Source organism: Babylonia areolata, chromosome 2 (genome assembly GCF_041734735.1).
Source record: "Babylonia areolata isolate BAREFJ2019XMU chromosome 2, ASM4173473v1, whole genome shotgun sequence".
Taxonomy (NCBI): domain Eukaryota; kingdom Metazoa; phylum Mollusca; class Gastropoda; order Neogastropoda; family Buccinidae; genus Babylonia; species Babylonia areolata.
In genome coordinates this window covers 51,493,275-51,519,216 of record NC_134877.1, presented here as the reverse complement: position 1 = coordinate 51,519,216, position 25,942 = coordinate 51,493,275, and the positions used below count along the sequence as shown (strand labels likewise).

Genomic DNA, 25,942 nt, shown 5'->3' with positions numbered 1-25,942 from the left:
TAGTGATGAGTGAAAAACAGAAATAGAATCAGATGCATGGATATGATGAGGAAGGTTGTTTCAGATGTGAGGAGCAGCAAAGAGGAAAGAACGTTGACCATTGGTTCTTGTATTGACACGAGGAAGTTTCAAAAGGTAACAGTCAGAGGAAGAGCGGAGATTTCTTGTGGGAGTGTAAACACTGATAAGGTCAGAAAGATATGTAGGTCGTGCAGAGTGAAAAGCAGAATAGCAGAGACATGCAACTTTGTATTTAATTCTCGCTTCAGTGGGGAGCCAGTGTAGAGTGCGGAGGTGAGGAGAAATGTGATCAGTACGTGGGAATCTGAGAGTCAGATGGGCAGCATTGTTTTGAAGTTTGTGAATTCACTGAAGAATATTATGTGGACAGCCTATGAGAAGAGAATTACAGTAGTCGATTCGTGACAGCACAAAAGCAGAAATGAGTTTTAGTAGATTCAAAAGAAAGGTACTGACGGATAGAGTTGATGCGACAAAGTTCACAATTGACTATGCGTATCAGATTTACTACCTGAGCATGCATGCTGAGGTTTGAGTCAAGAATGACTCCAAGGTTCCTTGCTGATTTAGAAAACTGAACTGTGGCATCACCAACTACAATAGAGGCAGAAAAGAAGTAGATGTGGATATTCTTGCAGAGAAAATAATCATATCTTCAGTTTTGTCATTATTTAACTTTAGTTTGTTGAAGGTCATCCAGGATTTAACGTCGAGAATACAATCCTGCATTGTCAGAATCAGTCTGCGTACTTGGTTTGGTTCTGCAGACTTTTGTAGCGGAGTATCATCAGCAAAAGAGTGGTGCAGAACAGAATGGCCAGAAATGACATCAGAAAGAGGAGCAGTGTACAGAACGAACAGAATGGGGCCCAGGCAAGAGCCTTGTGGCACACCTTAGGAGATCAGGCTTGGATCAGACTTAAAGTTTTTAACAGAGACAATCTGGAAGCAGTTGGATAGGTATGAAGAAAACCAACTCGGAACTGTTGAGTGAATCCCCAAAAAATGTTCAAGTCTGGAAAGGAGTATACTGTGGTCTTCTGTGTCAAATGCAGCATTTAAACCCCTTGACTCCTGCTGACAAATAATTATGATGGTCAGTGAGGCGCTGTTACTGGAGGTAAGACTGAGGTAACAGGTCAGGACATCAGTCACTGTTTCATTATCTGGACTCTCTCCTCCTCAATTTGGATTGCTTCTGTTCAGATAAATCAGTTACACCACTGCAAAGTGCATGAGAAGTAGGTCTTACATTTTGAAATCATGTGTTGTTGAGTTTTGTTTTACCAAAAATAACAGTCAGGGGGTAAAAGTCAACTGTGTTCAGTGTGGGGTTGTGTGTTGGCAGATGTGTGTGTGTGTGTCTGTGTGTGCATGGATGTGAGTGTGTGTGTGTGTGTGTGTGTGTGCATGTGTGTTTGTGTCTGTGTCTATGTGTGCATGGATGCGAGTGTGTGTGTGTGTGTCTGTGTCTGTCTGTGTCTGTGTCTGTGTGGGGGCGGATGTGTGTGTGTGTATCTGTGTGTTTGCATGTGGAAGGATGTGTGTATGTGTATGTGTAAAATGAGTGATTGCAAAATAACTGAACTGTATTTAGGGACATGAAACACTTTGAAACCGTCAGTTGCAATGGAGTTTGTTATTCTGTTTCCATTGACATTGGAAATTGAATGTATGCGGTTTGTCTGTGTGTTTTTTTTTTTTAGTGTGTATGACTATGTGTGTGTGTGTGTGTGTGTGTGTGTGTGTGTGTGTGTGTGTGTGTGTGTCAAAAATTTGCAATGTAAATTACTTTGCCATTTTTTGTTAATTCATGTGTATGTATATGTGTTTTTGCATTATATGAACTTGACAGTGTCTGTTAAAAAATCATTAAAAATTTGTTACCAATATTTGTGTGTGTGTGTGCACATATGTGTGTGTATTTCACTATTTGCATACACAAACATGCTTGCATGTATGTTCATGCGAGTGTGTAACTGCATAAAAAATTATGTTTCTATGTGAATGCATATGTGCATGCACATGACTGAGTGTGGTTGTGTGGGTGTGGGTGTGCAACCAATGACTTTGCACACGCAAAATGATGATGACATTTCTTGAATAATTGCTTGAAACATCAGGAGGAGAGGGTGAATAAGTTATATTTGTTGCTGAGTAAGGAACTAGACCCTTAAAATCATGTCAGTATTCTGTATCATTGTGGAATTTTGTGTGTGTGTGTGTGTGTGTGTGCGCACGCACGCACAATTGTGTTCCAGTCTGTCTCTGTTGTGTTTCTTTCTTGCTGAATGTGGATCCTACCCTGGCTCCTGTGTGTTTACACAGATACATGTTTACACACACACGCACACAGGCGTGCGTGCGCACGCGTGACGCATTGTATACACATGCAGACACACACACACACATTGTATACACACAGACACACTCACACAAAAACGTTGTATACACACACATACACACACACACAGAAAAAGCAAACCACACAATACTGGATGGATGAATGTGCTTTATTCATTTCTTTTTTCTTCTTCAAACAGTTCAACAGAGTAAAACTGTACATTGTCAAATAACCAGGCTAATAGCTAGCAGAACAATCAAAACCACTCGACAACATTGATATAAAAATGTCATAATCTTAAAAGAATTTTGTCTCTTTAGTTATCCGCTGTTCAGGAACGTGGAAAATACAAACAGTTTAACGATTGGGGTGTTTAGGCTGAACCTGAATGAAACATGAAAATAAGTTACAAATGAAGTATGTTTTGTGAAGCTCAGCAGTTAATAGATAGAATGATGATTGCGTTATTACGAGGTGGTGGTTATGTGACTGTAATTATTGTGTATTTTTGAGTAATCATCACTTCAAAATTCAATAAAACAAACCGTCAAAGAATTATAGCAGTTTTTTTTATATATTTTTTTTAAGACTGATTAGACATGTCGTGATCATAAGCAACACTCAGTGGTCATATGTTGAGTGATAATTGCGTCAGTACATTCATGAATGATGACATAAGGTCGATTTATTAATTGAGACGACTGACTATCAGAATGAACGTGATACACAACACAGAAATAATGGGATGTATGTGACGGAATTTCATCACAGTTTCATCTTTTTGTTTGGTGTTTTATTGATCCAGTGATTACTGGGTATTGCAAGTCTATCAATTGATTACTGGGTATTGCAAGTCTATCTATGATATAAAAAAAAGTTAAGTGTTTGTAATTCATTCAAAATAAGCTTATTATTTTATTATTTTGTTTCTCCGTGATTCTAGTTAACCAATATGACTTTATTAAAAGCACGAAATGCGTAAGATTCGTGTTGTTTCTCCTCTTTGTCTTCTTTATTTTTGTTTTGTATTTGTTTTTCACATTATGAGAGTACCACACACTGCCTATATTCAGGCTTAAAATGGTATGATATCATATCACAAACAGTTACACCGATTTTCATTTTTCGAAGCTCAGAAAAATGCTTCGTGTCTAAAATTGATTAGTCAACCATCAGTCGTTTATTTTGGGTTTAGGTTTAGTATATTGTATTTAGTTTGCACGAATCTAAATCGACTGAATCATGGAAAACATGCTTTTTTGTACAAAACCAAACCTATCTGTGAACTGTTTTAAACTGACTGAATGAATGATCGATTCAGTTAAAAGACAAACAGATTCATGATTGATGAACTCATTGCCTACTGAAAGTTGGGTTGATGCGGTTGCTGGAAAATAAGGTGATGAAAACGTTGGGAGTTTGAGAGGGGAGGGGGTTGGGGGTAGCTAGAGGGAAAGGGCGGGGGTTGGTGTAAGAAAAAGTGCGTGTGTGATTCTTACGTGGCACACGCATATATAGACATATGCACACACACGCGCGCGCACGCACGCACGCACACACATACACACAAGTACGCACACACGCACCTACCCCTCCTTACCCCCCACCCCCACCCGAACTCACACACAATCTTATCTTGAATGCCTTGCAGTGGCTGCACAGTTTTGCCAGTGCAAAGGAACGTATCATTTTGCCGTAAGGCGTTAAGTGTGTTGATGCACACTGCACACAGGATCTCGGTTCTTCAAGTTTCTCTCTCTCTCTCTCTCACACACACACACACACACACACACACACACACAACTCGATTAGTTGTCAGATGTATTATCAGATGTATACCTTTGTTGTTTATTTGTGCAGTGTTTGAGAAGAATGTTGGAAAGATAAAAGCTACATTTTCATTAGCTATGTAATTACATTGTAAGCAATGAGTGTTTTACGTACCTGATAAATCAGAGGGAGAGGTGGAACTGAAATGCAGTTTTTGCGTGGGGGTAAACTTAAGTCGAAGCTCCCCTATCTCGTTACGGAGTGGGAAAAAATCACAGGAGAAAAGTAAATCCCCCAGGTCCTCACTATCCACTACCCCTTCAAGTCCAACAAGCACCATCACCCCCACCCTGACAGAACCAAACAAAGCAGGTAGCAAGACAAGACAAGACAACCTGAAGACGAGACATGATCATGTTTGTTAATGCACGCTGCTAACAAAAGCTCGGTTCATCGTCACATTTGGATCTTTGTCTCAGAAGCCAAAAAATAAACATCCAACCCAACAAACAAACATTTCAGTTAACAGGATTTAACAAGTTTCTTTCTTGCACTCGCATGATCACAATGTTTCATTTGACATTTGTAACAAGCCCAGCGACGTGAGCGGTAAGGAAAACCAACCCCACCCTAAACCAGAGGGCGGCAAAATCCCCAGCTCCTGGAAGATTAAAATTAAAGCTGTTGGTTGCAAAGCAAAGCCCATCCTCCCACCCCATCCCCCATCGATCGCTTCTTTACTCTCATCCCTTCCCCATCTACAGAGAGAGAGGGTGGGTGGAGAGAGAGAGAGAGAGTGTGTGTGTATGTAGGAATGCGAGGATGGAAATATAGAGTAATGTCAATAGTTCCTCTTTCTTTCCAGGCCCACATTTCTGAAATGGTGTAACAATACAGCACACGAGTTACATAGGTATACATATCTAGTCTAGCTGGGGTTTGGAGAAAGAAAGAGACAGAGATGGTCTTGAAACACAGAGAGAGAGAGAGAGAGAGAGAAAGACCCACATTTGTGAACTGACAAATGTGAACTGATTGTCTGATTGCGCATTTGTCGGCGCGGGAGGGAGGGAGAGAGCTGCATTTCTGACGTGGCAAATGTAATCTGCTGACGTGGTCTGAAGAGATGGTGAGGGAAGAAAGTGAGGAGCTTGAATGACAATGCCTCTGGCCCTAAGCAAAGGAGTAGGCCAAGAAAGAAAGGATTAATCAGACAGCTTGAACAAGAACACATCCACGTCTGCCCACGCACTCACACACTCACCCTTCCCACAACCCCCACCTCCATCCCCCGCCAGAGAAAGACGGTCCGGGAGGGAGGGAGAAAAACCCACATTTGTGAACTGCCAAAGGTAAACTGATTGCGCATTATTCTCGGGAGAGAAAGAGAGAGCCTGTATTCCTGACCTGGTAAAGGTGACCTGATGACGTAGTCTGAGGAGGAGGTGGGGGAGGGGAGAGAGAGAGAGAGAGAGACAATACAAATCAACAAAAGACGGAAGTGGAAACTGAGATGACAAAGGCAAAAGAGGGTGAGAAAAGAAGTGTGTGTGTGTGTGTGTAGAGAGAGAGGAGAGTGAGCTGCACCCACTGAGATATATATTTACATCTAAATAAATTATATGTCTATGGTTTCACTACTGCCGGGTTTTTTCTTCCCTCATTTCCTGTTTTCATATACTTTTTTTCCTTATTAAAGTTGTTCCTGGCTTCTTTTTTAAGCGTCGGACAACTCTCAAGTTGTTGCCATTGTTTGTTTATGTGTTATAATGCGTGCTGCATTACGAACTACAGTTTAGTATATCATCTGAAAGAAGGCCATGGATCTCTCTCTGGCATTTCTTTCTTTCTGTTTCTGTAGTTTCTTCCCTATCTTCTCTCTCTTTGTTTTTCTCTCTTAATGAACATGTGTGTGTCCGTGTCTGTGTGTGCATGCACACTTATGTGTGGGTGAGTGTGCCACACAAGTATATTCAAGCATTTACAAGGTATGACCAATTCACAGGCAAATTTGTGTCACTGATTTGCACACTGTTTAGGACGGAGTAATGGTGCAGTGTTGATTGATACTCTTCCAGCAAAGTCGAACGCTATCCTTTCAGCACACACACACATACACACACAAGCAAAAATGTAATAATCGATAAACCACCAGAAAAGAACAATAGCCCCAGCCCGCCCTACACCACCACCACCCACCCCTGAAAGAAGCAAACATACAACACAGCGAACCCACAGCGAACAAGGAATCCAGCAACAACAAACACATCAATAAACAAGATTGACCAAGTTTCTCCCATGACCGCAATTTGCCAATCCACCCCCATTCCCTTATCTCCTCTACCCAGTTTGTTTCTTTATTTCCCAAGAGACGTGAACGCTCGGGAAAATTACCCACCCCCCACCCCCACCCTCCCGAGGACGACAAAGCCTCTTGCGTATGCTCCGGGGATATATATATATATATATATATATATTTATATATATGTATATATATATATATAAAGCTATTGGCTGTAAAACAAAGCCCCCCTCCCCCTTCCATCCGCCCCCAGTTGGCAATTGTAAACTGATGCAGCGTTAAGTCTCAGGAGAGACTAAGGGGGTGGGGGTGGGACACGACAAGATAAACATGAGATATTATTTATTCAGTAACGAGAGTAGTTTTCAAGGATTACATGGTGTATTTTTTAAAGTTTTTTACGCCCAGCCCTCGCAAAAGTGAAAGGAACTAAATTGAAAGACGCAGTTTGTAAACAAAAAGGGAAACACACACACACACACACACACACACACACAGACCCCCCAGGAAATGAGACAATGACAAGTCTTTATCTATATCCAGCTTCCTGTTTTTTTCTTCTTTTGTTTCTGTTTTTCTTTTTTTTTTCTTCTTCCTTTTTTCTTTCTTTTTAAAAATTTTTTTTATTCGTTAACAACAAGTTTTAGAATCGGAGATGGCGACATGCAGGCAGACCAAAGAATTTCAATAGAACTGATTCATGCAAAGACACATCGGTGAATTTACCACTCGATCGACGGTCTGACATACGTCACCTACAAACCCTCACTCAGTACTCTCAAATCTTCATGAGATCTGGTTGTGAATCGGAAATCCCACAATTCTAACTGATTTTGGACTGATGTGCCACAAAAACTGTTTACGGACGTCACCCCAATACTCCAACACCACAGGCATATGCCTATCACAATGGTGTCATCGTAAAACAATCACATTGTGTTCTTATGTTTTCTTCTTTTCTTATCGTTGGGTTGCGCTGCTGGTCAGGCACCTGCTTGGCAGATGTGGTATAGCGTATATGGATTTGGCCGAACGCAGTGACGCCTCCTTGAGCTATTGATACTGATACTCTTCTTTTCTGAAAGAATGGTTGCTACTGACGGAATATCTATGGGTGCATCAAAGTTTCAATTAAGGCGTTCACATAAACAACATCAGTTGAAATAAACATGAGGATGTGTGAACAAAGGAACAAAGTGAGCAGGCAAGCAACAACAACAACAAAAAGCACCGAAAAAAACAAAGACTAATAAAGTCCAAAGTCTCATCTGGGCAATGACTATCTTTTGTATTTTACATTGTTCCATACAAAATGCAGTCAAATGATGTTGTGCGCACGTGCACTGGTTGTCCAGTTGAGCTAGCGAACATTAGAGAAAACAAAAGTCCGTGAAAAATAAGCCTATGAAACAGACTAGATTATGAACGATTATGGACACTGGTTATCACATCATCTGTTCTTTTTTGTTACTTATATCTTTTCTGATTAAAACAAAATCAAAATCGATTTCTTAAAGAGCAAGCATCTGTAAGTGCAGTCTATGATAAAACCGTAACCCTTCATTGTCGAACTGACCGATGGACACAACAATTCATAATAATGCTAACAGCAGTCTAATTTCAATATGTTGCATGTAATGCTCTGTGCGTTCGTTTTGGGATTTTCTGATAGGCACGTGCCGTACGGTTTGTACAGAAATACACAAACCCCAGCACAATTATGTCAGTTCTGATAGGAAATGTTTGGCCACATGGTTGTGATACTGATCAAACTATCTGAGCAATAGATTCAGAATTGATTATAAATTTCTGCATAATATGAAGAGAGATCCTAAAAAAAAAAGGAAAAAAGAAAAAAAAGTGCTATGAAAAAATGATTGTACCACGATCTTTTCTCCGCAAGCATACAACTTGGTTACTACACCAGGGAAACTCCAAGGTTAAAGCTTGTCTATATCTTTGGTTATTAAGCCATTCTGATCATGAATGGAATGGATGATGATGATGATGATCACAGCGAAATGATTTTTTCAATTCGTCACAACATACTTTGTTGATACCTGATGATCACAGACAAAACCCAATATGAATCATACGAGTCAAAGTCAAAACAGCTGTACATATACATTAGTGCAAATGCAAAGTCGTATGTTTCTCATTCGCCACATACACGTCAGCAATATAACAGCAAGCAAACGTAAAAAATGCAAACGAACAGAAATCGATGGTTCGAATATCTTTGGCGTTTTTGTCAGTTAGCCTGTAATGATTTAGATAGAACGATTGCAGAGACTGCTGCGTATAATCGTAAGAAAATATTTTTCTTTCGATATCGCATCTTTCTGCATCTTTCGCCTGGGAGACAACATAATTTTGACACACTTTCCTTCCCCCCCCCCCTCCATTTTTTACATGATGATTAATAAGGAGGAAGATGACGTTCATAATGTTATAGACACATTCGTTTTGATCTGAAAAAGCACTTCTGTATTCTACGCTTTCTTTCATGTCATGTCCAGAGAGTTACAGCCACCTGAAGTGTTATGAAAAACTTGAGCAATATAATTCGTCCGAGAGGTGGATGGGAGTTGACTGATGTGACAGTCCTCCCATACGAGTCCATAGCATATGCGGACCTGGGCAGGTGTTGGTCTGGCCAAGATGTGTCACACTGATAAACAAGACGCTGATGGAGACCGAACCCACGACCTTCAACAATTAATGACGCCAACCACTGCACACTGTGGAGATGAATAATCACATCCACATTCTGCCCCTGAAAAACAAGCTATCCCCATTAAGCTCCTTTTTGCAGTAGAAGCCCCGTTCCCTTCTGAGAAGCCTCCTTCCCTTCTGAAGAAGCCCTATTCCGTTCCCTTCTGTAGAAGGCCAATTTCCTTCTGAAGAATCCCCATTCCCTTCTGAAGAAGCCCCATTCCGTTCCCTTCTGTAGAAGGCCAATTTCCTCCTGAAGAATCCCCATTCCCTTCTGAAGAAGCCCCATTCCGTTCCCTTCTGTAGAAGGCTAATTTCCTTCTGAAGAAGCCCCATTCCGTTCCCTTCTGTAGAAGGCCAATTTCCTTCTGAAGAATCCCCATTCCCTTCTGAAGAAGCCCCATTCCCTTCTGAAGAATCCCCATTCCCTTCCGAAGAATCCCCATTCCCTTCCGAAGAAGCCTAATTCCCTTTTGAAGAAACCTCATTCAGTAGTTCCATCGTGATGAAGAAGCACACTTCCTTTCTGAAGAAGGAGCATATTTTGTCCCCCCCCCCCTCCCCCCTCCCAGAAGCTTTGTTCCTTTCTGACGAAGAAGCGCGGTTTCTTTCCGAAGAAGAATCATGGCTTATCTCCCAAGAAAATATGTTCCTCTCAGACGAATAAGGCTAGCTCCTCTGCGAAGAAGCTTAGTTTCTACTACAAGAAGCCTAGTACCTTTCTGACAAAGAAGACTGGTTCATATCCGAGGAAGAAAAATGGTTCCTCCTGAAAGAAGTTTATTTATTTGATCTTTGATGAAGAATCCTGTTTCTTTTCTGAAGAAGCCTCTGAAGATAAATCATAGTTCTTCTCAGAAGAAGAGTTCTGTCAATGCCTTTCCAAAGAAGACACCCTGTTCCTCTCTGAAGAAGCCTATTTCCTCTATGAAGAAGTCTAGTTAATAATTATGTGAATAAGAAACCTGGTTCCCCTCTGAATAAAATACCTGGTTCATCTCAACAAAAATATAGGTTCCTGTCTGAAGAAGAAAACAAGTCCTCCCTATGCAAGAAACCTTGTTCCTATGTGAAAGAGAAGTTCACGCCCTCTCTGAAGAGAAGGATCTATTTCATCTTCTGAAGAAGAAGTCCAGATCCAGAAAAAGCGTAGTTCTTTTCTGAAGAAGAAAACCAGTCCACCTCGGAAAATGCCAAGCCTCTCCAAGAAAAAGCCCAGACACCAGATGAGAACAGTTCCTTAAGAAACAGAAGCAGTCTCTTTCTGAAGCAGATATGCGACTGACCTGTTTCACGAACTTGTCTCTCCAGATTCCTATCCACGCCATGAGGTGAAATGCTGTTATAAATTACTTTTGAAATGTACAATGGCAATTTTGATGCAGATTAAAAGTAAACGAAATTTAGAAAATAAATAAAACAAATAAAAACCAAGAAACAAAAAATATGAATAAACCTAACACTGCAGGCAATCCATCTCATTTGTTTTCAGACATTTGTGGGTACTCTATGTTATTGTTATTTCCGAAAGAACCACACCCATTCAGTCAATCCCATCATTTATCGGTACACTGAATGAGGGCAGGTTTGAATAAACTACATAACAAAAAGCCTGTTTGAAACTGGCGCACGATACACCATGGTACAAGAGTTGTCTCGTTCGTCATTTATCAGATGGATTCCCCCGTCTCCTCGACGAAGGCGGCAATACGTCGCAGGTCCTCCAGTCCTCCGTAAAGCTTCCGGGCCGCTGGGATTGGGTCGGGCCAGGTTTTCTCTCGGAGCGCTTGGTGGAGCGGACAAGACTGCGGCAGATGTTCTGTTATCTGGCTGCCTGTTCTGCAGGGGCACTGCTCTGTGTCGCCGATACGGAGTTTTAGTGTATAGGTGGTATTTCAAGAGTCAACGTAGAATGTTACAGCTATCCAAAGCTGTGTTCATTAAAGCCTTATTCATCACTCATACCCATTTTTAGAAGGTGAAAAGTCGGTTATTTCCCATTCAAGCTGATTGCACAATATCTGCCAACCTTGTTCACACTAACTGCCAATGCTGATTTAGCCCAAACAAATCACATCCGAACCAAACATGGAAGGCTTTGCCTGTTGACGTTGAGCAGATCAAGAATTATACCAGTACTTGGAGTTAACTCATTTTCCAGACCTCATTTTATCAAAACCATGACCCATGATTATACACGTCCACAGATTAACTGCGCCCGAGACAGTCTCAGCTGACAGTCTTCAAAAGAGTTCGCAAAACAGCATATTATATATATATATATATATATATATATATATATATATATATATATATATACATACATACACAAGTTACATCTTGTCATCACAGCAAAATTTGTGAACAGTTAATGAAGCAGGTGCACAAACGACGAAGCCACCCACGAGTCAATTTTGAGTCATTCATTTGAAGTTAAAAGGATAAGAAATAAAAACGCAAATGGTGTGTACACTGGTATGAAAAAACAAACAAACAAGAAAACGTCCTGAAATGGAAAAGACAATGATGAAGGAAGAAGCGGACAACAAAGTACGAAATCATGTGAAAGCAATCTGTCAGCCACTTGGGGAACAGTTTGACAATTTGTGTTAGTTTAAGCCACCTTTTTACCGTGTTCAAATGTCTCTAGTACTTTTCCTCTTCTGGACAGACGGTTTTTAAGGATGGCTTATCTCCCTTGTTCATGAGAATACTAACACACCACTCCAATTCGTCGGGGTATCCACCTATCTTAGTTTCAGTTTTCTGGTTTCAAAGTGTGCTGGAAACTGAAACTGGTATCCCATGGCAGCATACAAACCATTCTGTACTTTCTCTCCATACACAGTCCTGACCTTGGGTTTGTTTCCAGTAGTTAGGGGTACTGGACAGGCTGCATAATCTGCACCGAAATCACCCAAAGCACAATAATGCCATGAATCTGAGACATACGAACATCATCCACATGTCATAGTAGGATTTCTGGTATTGTTCATACCCATCTTCACTTCAGTCAGTTTCAACACCAAGTCTCTAAAAACAGCTGCCCAAACTCTTTTGGTCTTCGAAAGACATATCACAATAGCACATCACAGTGGATATCAGCGTTCACTTTTTCATACACGAACAAGAATTGGTGAGCAGTTCAGGGATCACAGCGCGAGTGAGTGTGTTGTGATCAGTGTAGTACATCACAGTCAGGGAAGACCGATTCTGCGGCTGGCAGCCGCCTGTCTCTCTTGTGTCTGCGTTGCTACTGTCTCTGGCACCATCTACGAAGGAGGCCCCGCCCTCATTCCTTTTTAAGGGCCATGCATGGCGATCATAGGTAAACAATCTTTGATCGTTCGATACTTCCTTGCTTGTGGGCCTTTCTTCCAGAGGGGAGGCCCCTAAGTCTGACGGTTGTTGACAAACACCTCGGCACAGCACTGTGGTGAATCCCTCAGGGTCGACGATCCAGTGATCCCAGCCCAGGTCCCTGAAGGTCACGTGCAGTCGATCAGCACAACACGGCATGGAATCGTCCGTCGGCCCGGGATACACGCTACCCACATGCCTCGCGGAACGTGAGGGTGCAGCAGTGGTGCCTGAGCCGGGAGGCGTCTTGGTGGCGAAGATGATGAGATAAGGGCGGTGGGGATTCAGGGCAGGGCTGCTGGAAGACCCCACGTCCGTGTGTCGCCTCTTCTTTCTGGGCACGGGACTGTCAATAGACACGCCTCCTTTGTGACACCGCTTGCACCGAACCCGCAACACCAGCGACTGATTGATGGACTGAATAGCACGTGATACCACTGAGGCGGGGATTGCCAGATTGATCCAGTGGAACTTTTTATCCACGACAACGCGTTGGACCGCCACTCTTTTGAACTTGCCTGACTCGCCAGTCATCGACTGCACCAGCACTTTGACACGGCGAGATTTCTTGCGACGAGACTTTGATTTGGACTTTTTCTTCCGTGTGGCTCTCGGTTGTTTCTTACTGCCGCGTTTCTGTTGGTCGCTCTGCACCTCTTTGCCTTTGAGATCGGGGAATTTCAGCCTGCCTTTCTTGGCTCTGGATCTCTTTCTGTGCCTCCGTTTGGAGTGGCGGCTGGAACGGAGCCTAAGCAGAAGTGACACTCGGTAGATGCTGGCTGACTGCTTCCTCGGATTGCTGACTCGAAACAGCATGCGATCCGCCATCTTCTTTCTCATATCTGGAGGGGAAAGATGCAAAGAAAATTGTGCTGTTTTAATATTCAACAGTGTTGGTCCATAACGCTATGTATGAAACACTAATGGTTCTGATACTAAAGGCAACAAAGTGACAGTCAATGGGGGCACTTATAATGGGAAAAAAAGAATGAAAAAAAAAGAAAGAATGGTCTATTTTATCAAGAAGATAGGTATTTGTCAAGCGGTAAAAACAGAGAGAAAGAGAGATATTAAGATAAACAATACTTTGCTCAGTTCTGGAGTCTTTCGATCAAAGATAAACTTGATCCGATATCTACTTATATCTTGGAACTTAATCAAAACAAATAAAACAAATGTTGCTGCATCACACAAACTCTGCTATCGGCAAACCATGCGTTTAAGTGCCAGGCTATTTAAGGTTAAATATGCAAAGAACGCATCACAGATCTAAGTAAGCCACGCATTGCAGATTTCCTTTGGGTAAATACGCATTAACAGGGAGGGGGCCGGGGGGTCGGAGAAAGAAGAATAAAAGAATAAAGGGCGTGGCGGAACAGGGTCTGATAGGAGTGGAAGGCAGAGAGGCGAAAGCATGAAAGGCAACGCAACATGGAAACAGCTAAAGGCCCAACACAAGTTAATGATGAGACTTTTGTCCTTGTGAAGGCTCTCTGTGTCGGGTGGAGGTAGGGGCGGGGAGCGGTGTGGATAGAAGGGGGTAGGATATGCTCTTGTGAAACCCACTTTAACAGTAAAACAAATACACTTGCAAGCAGAAAATAGGGTGGCACTACACTGAGGTGACGTGGACTCCTCTGGAAGAGCAGCCCGATTTTCACTCTGAGAAATGTGTTATGAGAAACGCAGTACAATACAAAACAATACAATACAATGCAGTGGAATGCAATGCAATACAATACAATACGATACAGTACAGTACAGTACAGTTCAGTACAGTACAGTACAATGCAATTGTTGCAAATATTTCTTGTTGTATGCAAACCATATTTGGCTTGGAATGCATTTTCGTGCTGCCCTGTACAGTACAACATAACACAGTACAATACAACACAATACTATTTGACTTTCTGTGTTATATGCCACACTGTATTTGGCTTGCAACGCATTTCCATGCTACCCCCCGTGTGTATACATCATAGCGTTTTGAAACTTCTCAACCCCACACTTACCAAATGGTTCTGACCACACGATAGCGGACGGGGTTTTGTGGGCGTTGTCGGGCGGAATGGTCACGTGGTTGTGGACGCGGTTGGGCTGCGGTGGTTTCTTGGTGGGAGGCTCGGGCACCGAGGTGAGGTTCAAACCTCGCAGGATCTGGGCCTTGAGCCTCGCCACCTGATACAGCTGGGAGAACTGAAATCAGAGCTGTGGGTGAAACACTTGATGGTGGAGGTTTGCGGTGAGGATCTCGTGTGTTCTTCAGTTTAACGTCTATCAATATACTGTGATTTTAGACGATAACAGAAATAAAACAAGATTAAAAAAAAAAAAAAAAAAAAGCTTTGTACAAAGGAGCGAGAACCTAGACCATGTATTCATTTATCGCTGTCTCTTTTCTTTCTTTCGGTTTTTTTTTTTTTTTCAAAGGGGCACGTTACAATATATCAAGCACAGTTTAGTTAACGTAGTCTTTACAAGTTTCTTGCACTATAGTATAGGCCTACACTGCTGAGACAACTGTCACCGCACGTACGCGAATGAGCATGTGTGTTCGAGTTTACCTTTTCTGCTCCCCCATCCCCATCCCCTGCCAACAGAAACCTTTCTTACCGTAATATTGTAGCACCGGGAAAATCTTAACTTGCGCGCCCGCGCGATCACAAAACACACACACACACGCGCGCGCGCGCGCGCACGCACGAACGCATACACACTTGTTTTTAATTGTAAATCCGCACCAAAATAAATTGTACAAAATGTTCAGTCACGCCACGAGTTGAAGAAAGTTCCCTTCTTCAAAATCGAAAACCTGTACTTATTTGTTAAGCTCACTACTTATAGATGTTCACTCACATCCTTTCAAACCCAAGACTGTTCCGTATCAGTTTTGGTGATGATGGTGGTGAGAAACCACCGAAATGCACAACGTTTGAGTCTGAGTATGGAAAACAAACTTTATTTTATGTGTATCTATGATCACAGAATATTTACCAACGAACACACACACACACACACACACACACACAATCTTCTTTTTAAGACACATATACCTTTTTATCTGGTCGGAAGTCGATGGGCATCAAACTGATTTTCCGTATCGATTTGAAGGAGGTCGCGTTGTTGCCACAGCACACCATCACAGATGCTGACGTCATCAGCATCAAGTACGTCATTCGCACGTGACAACGGTCGAACCGCCGACGACGGTCTGTGGCGAATCTGAGCTCGGACATGGCTGTGGAAGGGTTCCCTGAAGACAGAAGTAAGTGAGAATAATTGCCTGATACATTTTTCTTTAAAAAAACAAAAAACAAAAACAAAAACGTCTATCATTCCACTCAAGGGCATTGTTCATACAACCCAGTCACATGGTTCAGCTCATGCGTTTCACGTGTTGTGCGATTCAAGCAGTTAATCACACACGGCGGCAGTAGGCCTCTGACTCCAGGAAAATATACAGTGATCAGCGTGTGTTAGTACTTGATGGGTACGGTGGTAGTAGTAGTAGTAGTGGTTGTCGTAGTAATAGTAGTAGTCATGGTGGTGGTGGTGGTGGTATTGCCATCACCATCACCATCGTTATCATCAAACACTTTGTTACTTCGTTTACGTTTATTTGCATCCAAAATTACACATTTGCATAATTGTTCTCATTGACACAACAATAACATTATCAGGGAATAGATGTCATGTCTGTATGGCTGAACATGAATTTAAGCCACAGTGCACTGTGCTGAGGTCATCAGTGGGGGGGGGGGGGGGGGGCTGTTTGATATTTTTTTTAAAGAGGTTTTTACAACTTGACAATAAAGCATCTGAGTTAGTGTTTTCGATATGTATCTCAGTGTGTGTCAGTCCACAAACCATTGAAAGAAAAATCCGCTTTATGCATGTATGTTTTGGCTTCACTTTTACTGACGTGTCTTTTATGACAAGGAAGCGTGGGAATCGTGTATTGCAGTGGGATATATCGCCGGGAATCTTTGGACAGAGGAAACAGCAACAGCAACGCACCAGGGAAGGTGTGTTTCTTTTTGAACCACAACATTAAATTTCCGTCATCTTTTATATCTTGTTTGACATTTTATGATCTTAACGATGCCAGGAAATTGTCTGTTGGTGATACTTTGTTATCTTTGATTGCCAACAATGCCTCATGGAATGGCCATTCTTCTTATGTGTTTTTTTCCCCGTATCAAACTGTTACTTTTTACCCTCCCTTCAGAAAACAGTGAAGAGTCCTTCATTAACTCTCTCCATACGAACGGCGAAAGAGACGACGTTAACAGCGTTTCACCCCAATTACCATCATCAAAATATTGCAAGTGGAAGGCTCTTATACTGAAGAGGTGAATGTTGACAAAGAATACCACAATTCTGACGACGGAAGCTAAAGGTTGGGTCATTCAGACACCCACTGGACATCCGAGGGATCTGTGTAGAGGAGAAGAGAGGACTGGCCGTACTGAGTGAGTTAAACAACCCCGGCCTTGGATCGAGTACTACCTGACCCACATCTAATCGGGTGGAATGTGGCCAATACCCGACATATTCCTCAAAATGTTTGGAAAATCCCTCCACAGCATTTTGTGTCATCCTGCTGACAGACAGACAAATTAAAAACTCGGAGTGAAAGCAAGGGGAGGGTAACTTTTTAAAACCCCACGAGGGAGCAAAGGCTCAGACTCAAAGGATGAACTTCATGACTTCAATCTGTCAGACCCCAGCTGCGCTTGTGTGTCGTCAGCATCTTGTGTGTCCATTGAGATAAAATCGGGGAAATGCTATCCTTTAACAGTTCATACGTTGTGAGGGTTGACCGACCCTTGTTTCTGTTTCAGTTGAGTTCAGAAGGTCACAAGGTACTACGTGCGCTTATGGAGTATGGCTACCTAATGGCGGCGAAGGTTTTTTGTTTTCTTTTTTTTTTTTAAATAAGGTTACATGCGTTAAAAATCATATCTAAAATATACAACCTCCTAAACCTCATAAAAACAAGTGAACATCATGAACATTATGTACAGCTGACGAACGAGGAATGGGAAAAATCGGATTCATTAACTGATATAACATTTGTCATGTGCCACACACACACACACACACACACACACACACACACACACACACACACACACACACCAACGCACACAGTCATGCGCGAGCGCACGCGCGCACTTCATACATAGATGTAGTTCAGTCTCGGCATTCATTTGATATGCTCGCTGAACATAACACCGACTGCTGGACTGATTGCATTAGTGTCGTGCAGAGTGATGTAGGTATATAACACCATCTGCATGCATGGAAAACTAACCCCTGCCAGCACAACTGTTAGACAGTTGGAGTGAAACGATAATATTTTTCTTATCACCAACTGGAACGTCCTGGCAAGGTGACAGACAGCTCTCTTATCATCTCTAACAATCGATCTTCGTTTTGGAGGGCTTGTCGTTGGCTTTGTTGTTGTTGTTGTAGGTTGGGTTTTTGTTGTTTTTTTTGTTGTTGTTTTTTTGTAGTTGTGTGTGTGTGTTAAAAAAAAGTTTACTTCGTTGCTCAGGCCAAATCTCGTCAGAAGAGAGTGGGTGACGGAGTGGGCGGGTGCATGCATGCAGTTAGGTGTGTATCAGAAAGGTGAGGGGTAGGTTGGGATGGGCGCATGTTTCAAAGCTGATGGCAGTTCTGACTGTGCAGGTGTGGTCAATGGGAAGGTTGGTTTTGACTCACTCGTCACAGCACGCGTCCGGGTCCTAACTGCCAAGGAATGCTGGCATTTGTTTTGCGTATCTGTTTATTTGTTTGGCAGCTGTCTGTTCATTTATCTTCTTCTTCTTTTTTTTTTTTTTTTAATTCTTCCACTTGACGACCAACATCAGTATGTTGATGAAAATTGTCGTTTTGTGGGAGGTCGCTGTTGGGCGCGATTTAACTAGTCTGCTGAGGGATGTGTTATTAATTAATAGGTACATGGGGCACAGTCCACTGGTATGTTTGCATCTCCAGATAGGCCAATCCGGCTGCGGTAACGGTCCCCGGGAATACACCCAACCGGCATTACGTCAGTGGCATCACTCCTGCGCCCTCGTTCAGACCGAGTCCCCCCACAGACAGCCACAACCGGGTTCGTCTGCCCATAGACACTAATACCTCATTCAGGGAATTCCAGTGTCAATGGTCTGCCGTTGTCTGAGCGCCGGCAGTCCATACACCCTTCTTCCTCTTCCGTCTTCTTGTACGTGTAGCAAGGCGTTCCAATGATTTTCCATCGTATGTGGAGAAATGTCAATTCTAATACTTAATCTGTGTGTGTGTGTGTGTGTGTGTGTGTGTGTGTGTGTGTGTGTGTGTGTGTGTGTGTGTGTGTGTGTGTGTGTGTGTGTTGTGAACGTCTCAGTGTGCGCGCGTATGTATCGGAGAGTGTGGAAGAACATCATACATATGTTTTGGTGCTTTTGAATTCCCCTTTCCCCCTCCCCTAATATGAGCAAGGCTTAAGTCAATAAACCATTTGTCTTGTCTGTGTGTGTGTGTGTGTGTGTGGAGAGAGAGAGAGGTGTCATTTGAACCACAAAGTCCAGTTCGTCAAGCTCCGTCTAAAGCGTCCGATGGATTCCACTCCTCTACATTGCCATCCCACCACACCCATTAATGGACAGACGTAGAACTACGTGGCAGCCACCTATGGGCAAACTGGCCTGACCGGTTTTCTGAAGGCATGACCAGCGCGATGGCTTTACGCGAGGATCAGGCATCTGCTCCTTATTTCTCCCTCAATATCAGATGTGGTGAAGAGTACATGGATCAGTCACACACTGTGACACCTCATTGAAACTGAAACTCTAAAGATGAAGATGCTGATATGGATACTTATAGAGCGCCTAACCTCGGTCGGAGAATGATATGATACCTATATTGCGCCCAACCTCGGTCGGAGACCAAACTCTGATCGCTTTACAAACACGTGGTCATTTGCACAACAGGCTGACTATCTGGATAAAGCCGACTGACGGCTGCCATTTCGGGGCGCTCATCATTCGTTTCCTATGTCATTCAATCATATTTCAGGCACGCACACTCAGACAGACTTAAAACATTTTTCGTGTGTGACCGTTTTGTTTATTTACCCCGCCATGTAGGCAGCCATATTCCGTTTTCGGGAGTGTGCATGCTGGGTATGTTCTTGCTTCCATAACCCACCGAACGCTGACATGGATTACAGGATACGCACGAAGGGGGTTCAGGCACAAGCAGGTCTGCACATATGTTGACCTGGGAGATCGGAAAAATCTCTACCCCTTACCCACCAGGCGCCGTTACCGAAATTCGAAGAGAATAAAAGTCCAACGCATTAATGCTACTGCACCCTAAAGAGCCAATACAACCAACACCGACTGGATCTTATTGGAAGGCGAGGCTTTGAAAGACAAGAGGTGGAAGTGGTCATTTACCTGGACAGGGTTTTCATCCAACAGGAGAGGTACTGGTGACAGTGGATACTATAGCCTAAACAACAAAGCACCATCCGTGAGTATTGGAATCGGTCTGAAGTGGTTAAAACGCACATGAGGATTGTCGACCACCTTTTTTGTTGTTGTTGTGTTCTTCTATCATTGGAAACGTGCATGTGGCGATTCACTGGCTGCGATATTCTGTTGCCCGCCGTGGCATTTTGGCACAGCTGTGATCACGACGTTAAAAAACACACCAAAAAACAACAACAACAAAAAACAACTGTTCCGATGTACAAAGTTCAGTCACGCACCGGTTTTGCCACATACAGCCCTTCTTCATCCCTTGCAACATTTCTTTGTTCATTAACTTTGCAGACTGAACTCTTCCTGAACTCATGCAGTCAGTCTTCTTTCTCCCCACCTTGCACGTCCTCATGTCTTTGTTGATTAACGTCACGGCGTCTGTACTCTCCCTGAACTCGTTCAAGACTTCATTCCGGACGGTACACATTTCGCGCACGTGGGCACACAGACACAGACACACACACACACACACACACACACACACGATTTCGAAGGCGCAGTACAACTTGACATCCAGTCAGATCTACATGAATGCATTAGCTGTATAGAAAATGTATCTAGAAATCGATTTAAGAAATTACTTATAGATTCAAATAATCAATATTACCAATGTTGTGTAAACACAAAGAATGCAGCTAATCCCAAACATTTTCTAAATTCGACACCAGCAGCACATTCAAGACAAATTACAAGTCTAATGTATAGACTTCGTTTAAATGCCTTTCGTACAAAATTTTCTAAAAATATAAAATGTATATGCGGTAAGTAAATAACTGTAAGCCATCTACTCATTCATTGTCCGAGCATAAGACAGTTACTTCCAAAAGATGTAGTTGATGACTTTTCTTCCAATATTTCATTAGCCACTGAAAAGATTTTGAATGATTATTCATTGCTTAGAATGTTTTCAGAAATTTTAAACTCCAGTCCAGTTGGTATCCTCCTTTGATGTATTATATTTAATACTGTTATTTATATTTACATTGTTGTAGGTTAATACTTGTTGATATGCATATACATATTCTCCTTCCCATGACAACTCATTCAATACACACCACAACCTCTTTAGACTTTTTCTTATAATATACTTTTCCTCTGATACATAACATGAACTTTTTTTTTCTTTTTTTTTACACTAATATTCACATGCATTCCCTTTCCTTTATACACTACTTTACTCCTTTCCGTCTAAAAACACTTATAGTGAATAGACGTTAAACTAAAGAAAACACACACACACACTGGATTCCATAAAGAAGATGTTAAACTACTATTTGTCATTAGGGTGGCGACGTTTCCTACAAGATGATTTTAGAGAACTCCTGCTTGTCATTAGGGTGGCGAACACTCTTAGAAGTTGTTTGAGAAATACTGTTTGTCATGAGAGTATCGAACACTCCCAGAAGTTCTTAGAGAAATACTGTTTGTCATGAGAATGTCGAACACTCCCAGAAGAAGTTCTTAGAGAAATACTGTTTGTCATGAGAGTATCGAACACTCCCAGAAGAAGTTCTCAGAGAAATACTTTTTGTCATGAGAGTATCGAACACTCCTAGAAGAAGTTCTTAGAGAAATACTTTTTGTCATGAGAGTATCGAACACTCCCAGAAGAAGTTCTTAGAGAAATACTGTTTGTTTTGAGAGTAGAGAACATTCCTAGAAGACTTTCTCAAAGAAATACTGTTTGGCATGAGAGTGTCTAACACTCCCAGAAGTTCTTAGAGAAATATTGTTTGTCTTGAGGGTGGCAATGACTACTAGAAGATTTCAGAGCATAACATTTTGTCATGAGAGTGGTAAACACTCCAAGAAGATGTCCTCGGAGAGTGCGCTATGTCATGTGGATGGTGGAAACACTCAGAAGATGTTGTTAGAGAACTACGGATTGTCATGAAGGAGGGGAAATTCCTAGAAGATCTTCCTTGTGAACTACTGTTTGTCTTGAGGATGGTGAAGGCTTTGGAAGATGTTCTCAGAGAACTACTGTTTGTCATGAGGGTGGCGAAGACTTATCGACGGTCTCAGAGAACTACTGTTTGTCATGAGGGTGGCGAAGACTTATCGACGGTCTCAGAGAACTACTGTTTGTCATGAGGGTGGCGAAGACTTATCGACGGTCTCAGAGAACAACTGTTTGTCATGAGGGTGGCGAAGACTTATCGACGTTCTCAAAGAACTACTGTTTGTCATGAGGGTGGCGAAGACTTATCGACGTTCTCATAAAAATACTGTTTGTTATGAGGGTGGCGAAGACTTATCGACGTTCTCAGAGAACTACTGTTTGTCATGAGGGTGGCGAAGACTTATCGACGTTCTCAGAGAACTACTGTTTGTCATGAGGGTGGCGAAGATTTATCGACGTTCTCAGAGAACAACTGTTTGTCATGAGGGTAGCGAAGACTTATCGACGTTCTCAGAGAACTACTGTTTGTCATGAGGGTGGCGAAGACTTATCGACGTTCTCAGAGAACTACTGTTTGTCATGAGGGTGGCGAAGACTTATCGACGGTCTCAGAGAACTACTGTTTGTCATGAGGGTGGCGAAGACCTATCGATGTTCCCAGGGAACTACTGTTTGTCATGTGGATAGCGAAAGTTCTTTACCGGGCGATGTGTATCGTTGTGACGGGAAGAAAGAAAACGTCCTGATAAACAAGTAATCACGGAATGGAGGAAATTAGGTTAGTGTCCTATTGTCTGTGAATATTTTTCTCTTTGTCATTTGTTTCTTTCCCTACAGATTTCTTTTCTCACCTTTCTCTGTCTCTGTCTGTCTCTCTCTTCTCTCTTTAACTCTCTCTCCTTCGGGAGCGCCATGGCAGAATCGGTTACGCGTTGGACTTGTGATCCAGTGTTCACCGGTGATCAGAATCCGAGGCCTCGTTTCGGCCTGTTGTTGTGGCCTGTGTCCTTGGGAAAAGCACATCATTCACATTGTCCTCATTCGTCCTTCGTGTGACTGGGTACCTGACTTCTGTCGGTCAATATCAACAGCGGCGGAATGAGAGGACTGGGCCCATTGACACAGTGAAAATCAATGCACTTCCCCTGTCACCGTAAAAGATTGTGGAATCTTTAACCTTTAACACTCCCCCTCCCCCCGCCCCCACACATCCCCACCCCTGCTTTATCAGACTTTTGAGCAAACTAACTGCTGTATCAATGCACCTACTGCCCCTGTATTTTAAACGCAAGCTCTTGAACCCAGACAATGCACCCCCACCAAACCATTTTGTCTGACAACTGTGAACCGTTCACCTTTCCTATCAGTGCCTTTTCCATCGCCCCTTCTGTCTCCCATCCAGTTCCCCGCCACATCCACATCCCACCCAACGTCTGATGGGACGTGTTGCGCGAGCAAAGGAATAAACGTGGAGAAGACGAAAATCGACTGTGACAAGGGGGATGGGGGTTCCCAGCAGGTGCTGATGCAAGCAAGTCGACAACCTTACTCACCCTAATTAAACGCACTGACGAGATTGCTCCTGTGTGAAATGGAGTTAGTTTGTTTTTTTAATCATTCTCCTGCTGTTTTCTTCAGTGGGTGCGTCACTGTGTGCATGAGACTGCTTCGCTTTGGAACGAGTCGCTTGCACGTGATCATCGTGTGCATTCTGCCTGTCGGGCGAGGATTGCAATCATATGCTGTCGATTTGTGTTCTTTGAAGGTTATTTGTATCTTCTTACAATCATTTGTTGTCGTTTTTTGTTCTTTGGGGGATATTTTGTTTCTTATTATTACATATTATGTTGTCGGTTTCTGTTCTTTGAAGGTTGTTTATATCTAATTATAACCATGTGTTGTCGAGTTTTGTTCTTTAAAGGTTGCTTGTTATGTTTATCCGACCATTAATTTTGTCTATCCGTCTGTCGCGCGCATCCGCTTCTTGGGGTTTCCAAACAAACGAACAAAAATAAAAAGACCCAACAAAACAAAACAAGAAAAAAAACAACAACCCCAAAACCCAAAACACTGCTTAAATAAAAGAAGTGAGCTGAAACAATGTCCAGCCATCAGCACAGCAAAATGTTAAGAAGAGCTCGTGTAAACCCCTTGGCTGCCGTAGCACGTAGCAGTTACGTTCATAGTACGTCACTGATCATGTCATCACATATATTTAGAAGGCTGAAAAATCACATATTTGAGTAGTATATCTCCAGACCATTTTCTCAGTTTTTGTTCTGATTGTTCTGGATATTGATTTATGACTTGACACATCTCTTTATACTGTTTTCCCCCGGTAGTTAAGGGGGTTTAAACTTAAAACAGGTGTTGGTTTGAGTTTTTCTTTTCACCTCTCTCTCTCTCTTTGTGCGTGCGTGCGTGCGTGCGCGCGCGCGCGCGCGTGTGTGTGTGTGTGTGTGTGTGTTCGTTTCTTTGTTTGTTTGTTTAGGAGGGCCTTCTCTATGCTTGCTCCTGTTACTGCTTTTTAGATTCTGCTTTCAACCCTCCATTAAAACGAAAAAGATGGACCGATCTCTTCTCATCCTCTCCTGCACAGCGACAGACAGACAGACTCGGACAGACAGACAGCCAGAGAGACAGACAGAATCACATTTGATGTATCATTCTTAATCACTGCTTGTACTTGGTTGTGTCTTTTCAAACATTCCAGTTTCTCTTATACGGCAACCAAATCCCACAGACAAACACACAAACTGAAATATCTTGGGCGTAAAATGACAATGCTTACCTTTTTTTGCCCTGTTCAATACTTTCCTTTACAAAGTCTACCTTCTTTGACCTGTTCAATACTTTTCTTTACAAAGTCTACCTTCTTTGACTTGTTGAATAGTTTCCTTTACAAAGTCTACCTTCTTTGACTTGTTAAATAGTTTCCTTTACAAAATCTGCCTTCTTTGACTTGTTAAATAGTTTCCATTTCAATGTCTACCTTCTTTGACTTGTTAAATAGTTTTCTTTACAAAGTCTACCTTCTTTGACTTGCTGAATAGTTGTTTGTTTGTTTGTTGTTGTTTTTTACAAAATCTACCTTCTTTGACTTGTTGAATAGTTTCCTTTACAAAGTCTACCTTCTTTGACCTGTTAAATGGTTTCCTTTACAAAGTCTACCTTCTTTGACCTGTTAAATGGTTTCCTTTACAAAGTCTACCTTCTTTGACCTGTTGAATAGTTTTCTTTACAAAATCTACCTTCTTTGACCTATTGAATAGTTTTCTTTACAAAGTCTGCCTTCTTTGACCTATTGAATAGTTTTCTTTACAAAGTCTGCCTTCTTTGACCTATTGAATAGTTTTCTTTACAAAGTCTGCCTTTTTGGACTTGTTGAATAGTTTTCTTTTCAAAGTCTACCTTCTTTGACTTGTTGAATAGTTTTCTTTACAAAGTCTACCTTCTTTGACTTGTTGAATAGTTTTCTTTTCAAAGTCTACCTTCTTTGACTTGTTGAATAGTTTTCTTTACAAAGTCTACCTTCTTTGACTTGTTGAATAGTTTTCTTTACAAAGTCTGCCTTCTTTGACCTATTGAATAGTTTTCTTTACAAAGTCTGCCTTTTTGGACTTGTTGAATAGTTTTCTTTACAAAGTCTGCCTTTTTGGACTTGTTGAATAGTTTTCTTTTCAAAGTCTACCTTCTTTGACTTGTTGAATAGTTTTCTTTACAAAGTCTACCTTCTTTGACTTGTTGAATAGTTTCCTTTACAAAGTCTGCCTTCTTTGACCTGTTAAATAGTTTTCTTTACAAAGACTACCTTCTTTGACCTGTCAAATAGTTTTCTTTACAAGGTCTACCTTCTTTGACCTGTTAAATAGTTTTCTTTACAAAGTCTATCTTCTCTGACCTGTTCAATAGTTTCAATTACAAAGTCCACCTTCCTTGACCTGTTAGATGGTTTCTAGGAAACCATCGCTCACTTTGTGCACTGTCAGTAA

General features: G+C 42.0%; 2 protein-coding genes across 13 annotated transcripts in view; one reads left to right on the top strand and one right to left on the bottom strand.

Moving 5' to 3' along the window:
• The window catches only part of LOC143279493 (uncharacterized), an 8,380-nt gene extending 6,239 nt beyond the window's left edge, over positions 1 to 2,141 (top strand). The window contains exon 6 of the mRNA XM_076583539.1: positions 1 to 2,141. This exon is cut by the window's left edge and continues 510 nt beyond it. The gene's annotated coding sequence lies outside the window, so the exon portion shown is untranslated.
• A 375-nt stretch (positions 2,142 to 2,516) lies between these two features.
• Positions 2,517 to 25,942, bottom strand: part of LOC143274661 (uncharacterized) — a 76,130-nt gene continuing 52,704 nt past the window's right edge. For all 12 annotated transcript variants that reach the window (XM_076578602.1, XM_076578551.1, XM_076578568.1 and 9 more), the window contains 3 exons: positions 15,566 to 15,765; positions 14,525 to 14,708; positions 2,517 to 13,354 (listed from right to left, as the gene is read on the bottom strand). In XM_076578602.1, coding sequence (XP_076434717.1) covers positions 12,261 to 13,354; positions 14,525 to 14,708; positions 15,566 to 15,748 — 1,461 coding nt within the window. In that variant the 5' untranslated portion in view covers positions 15,749 to 15,765 and the 3' untranslated portion in view covers positions 2,517 to 12,260. The remainder of the gene's footprint in view (positions 13,355 to 14,524; positions 14,709 to 15,565; positions 15,766 to 25,942) is intronic.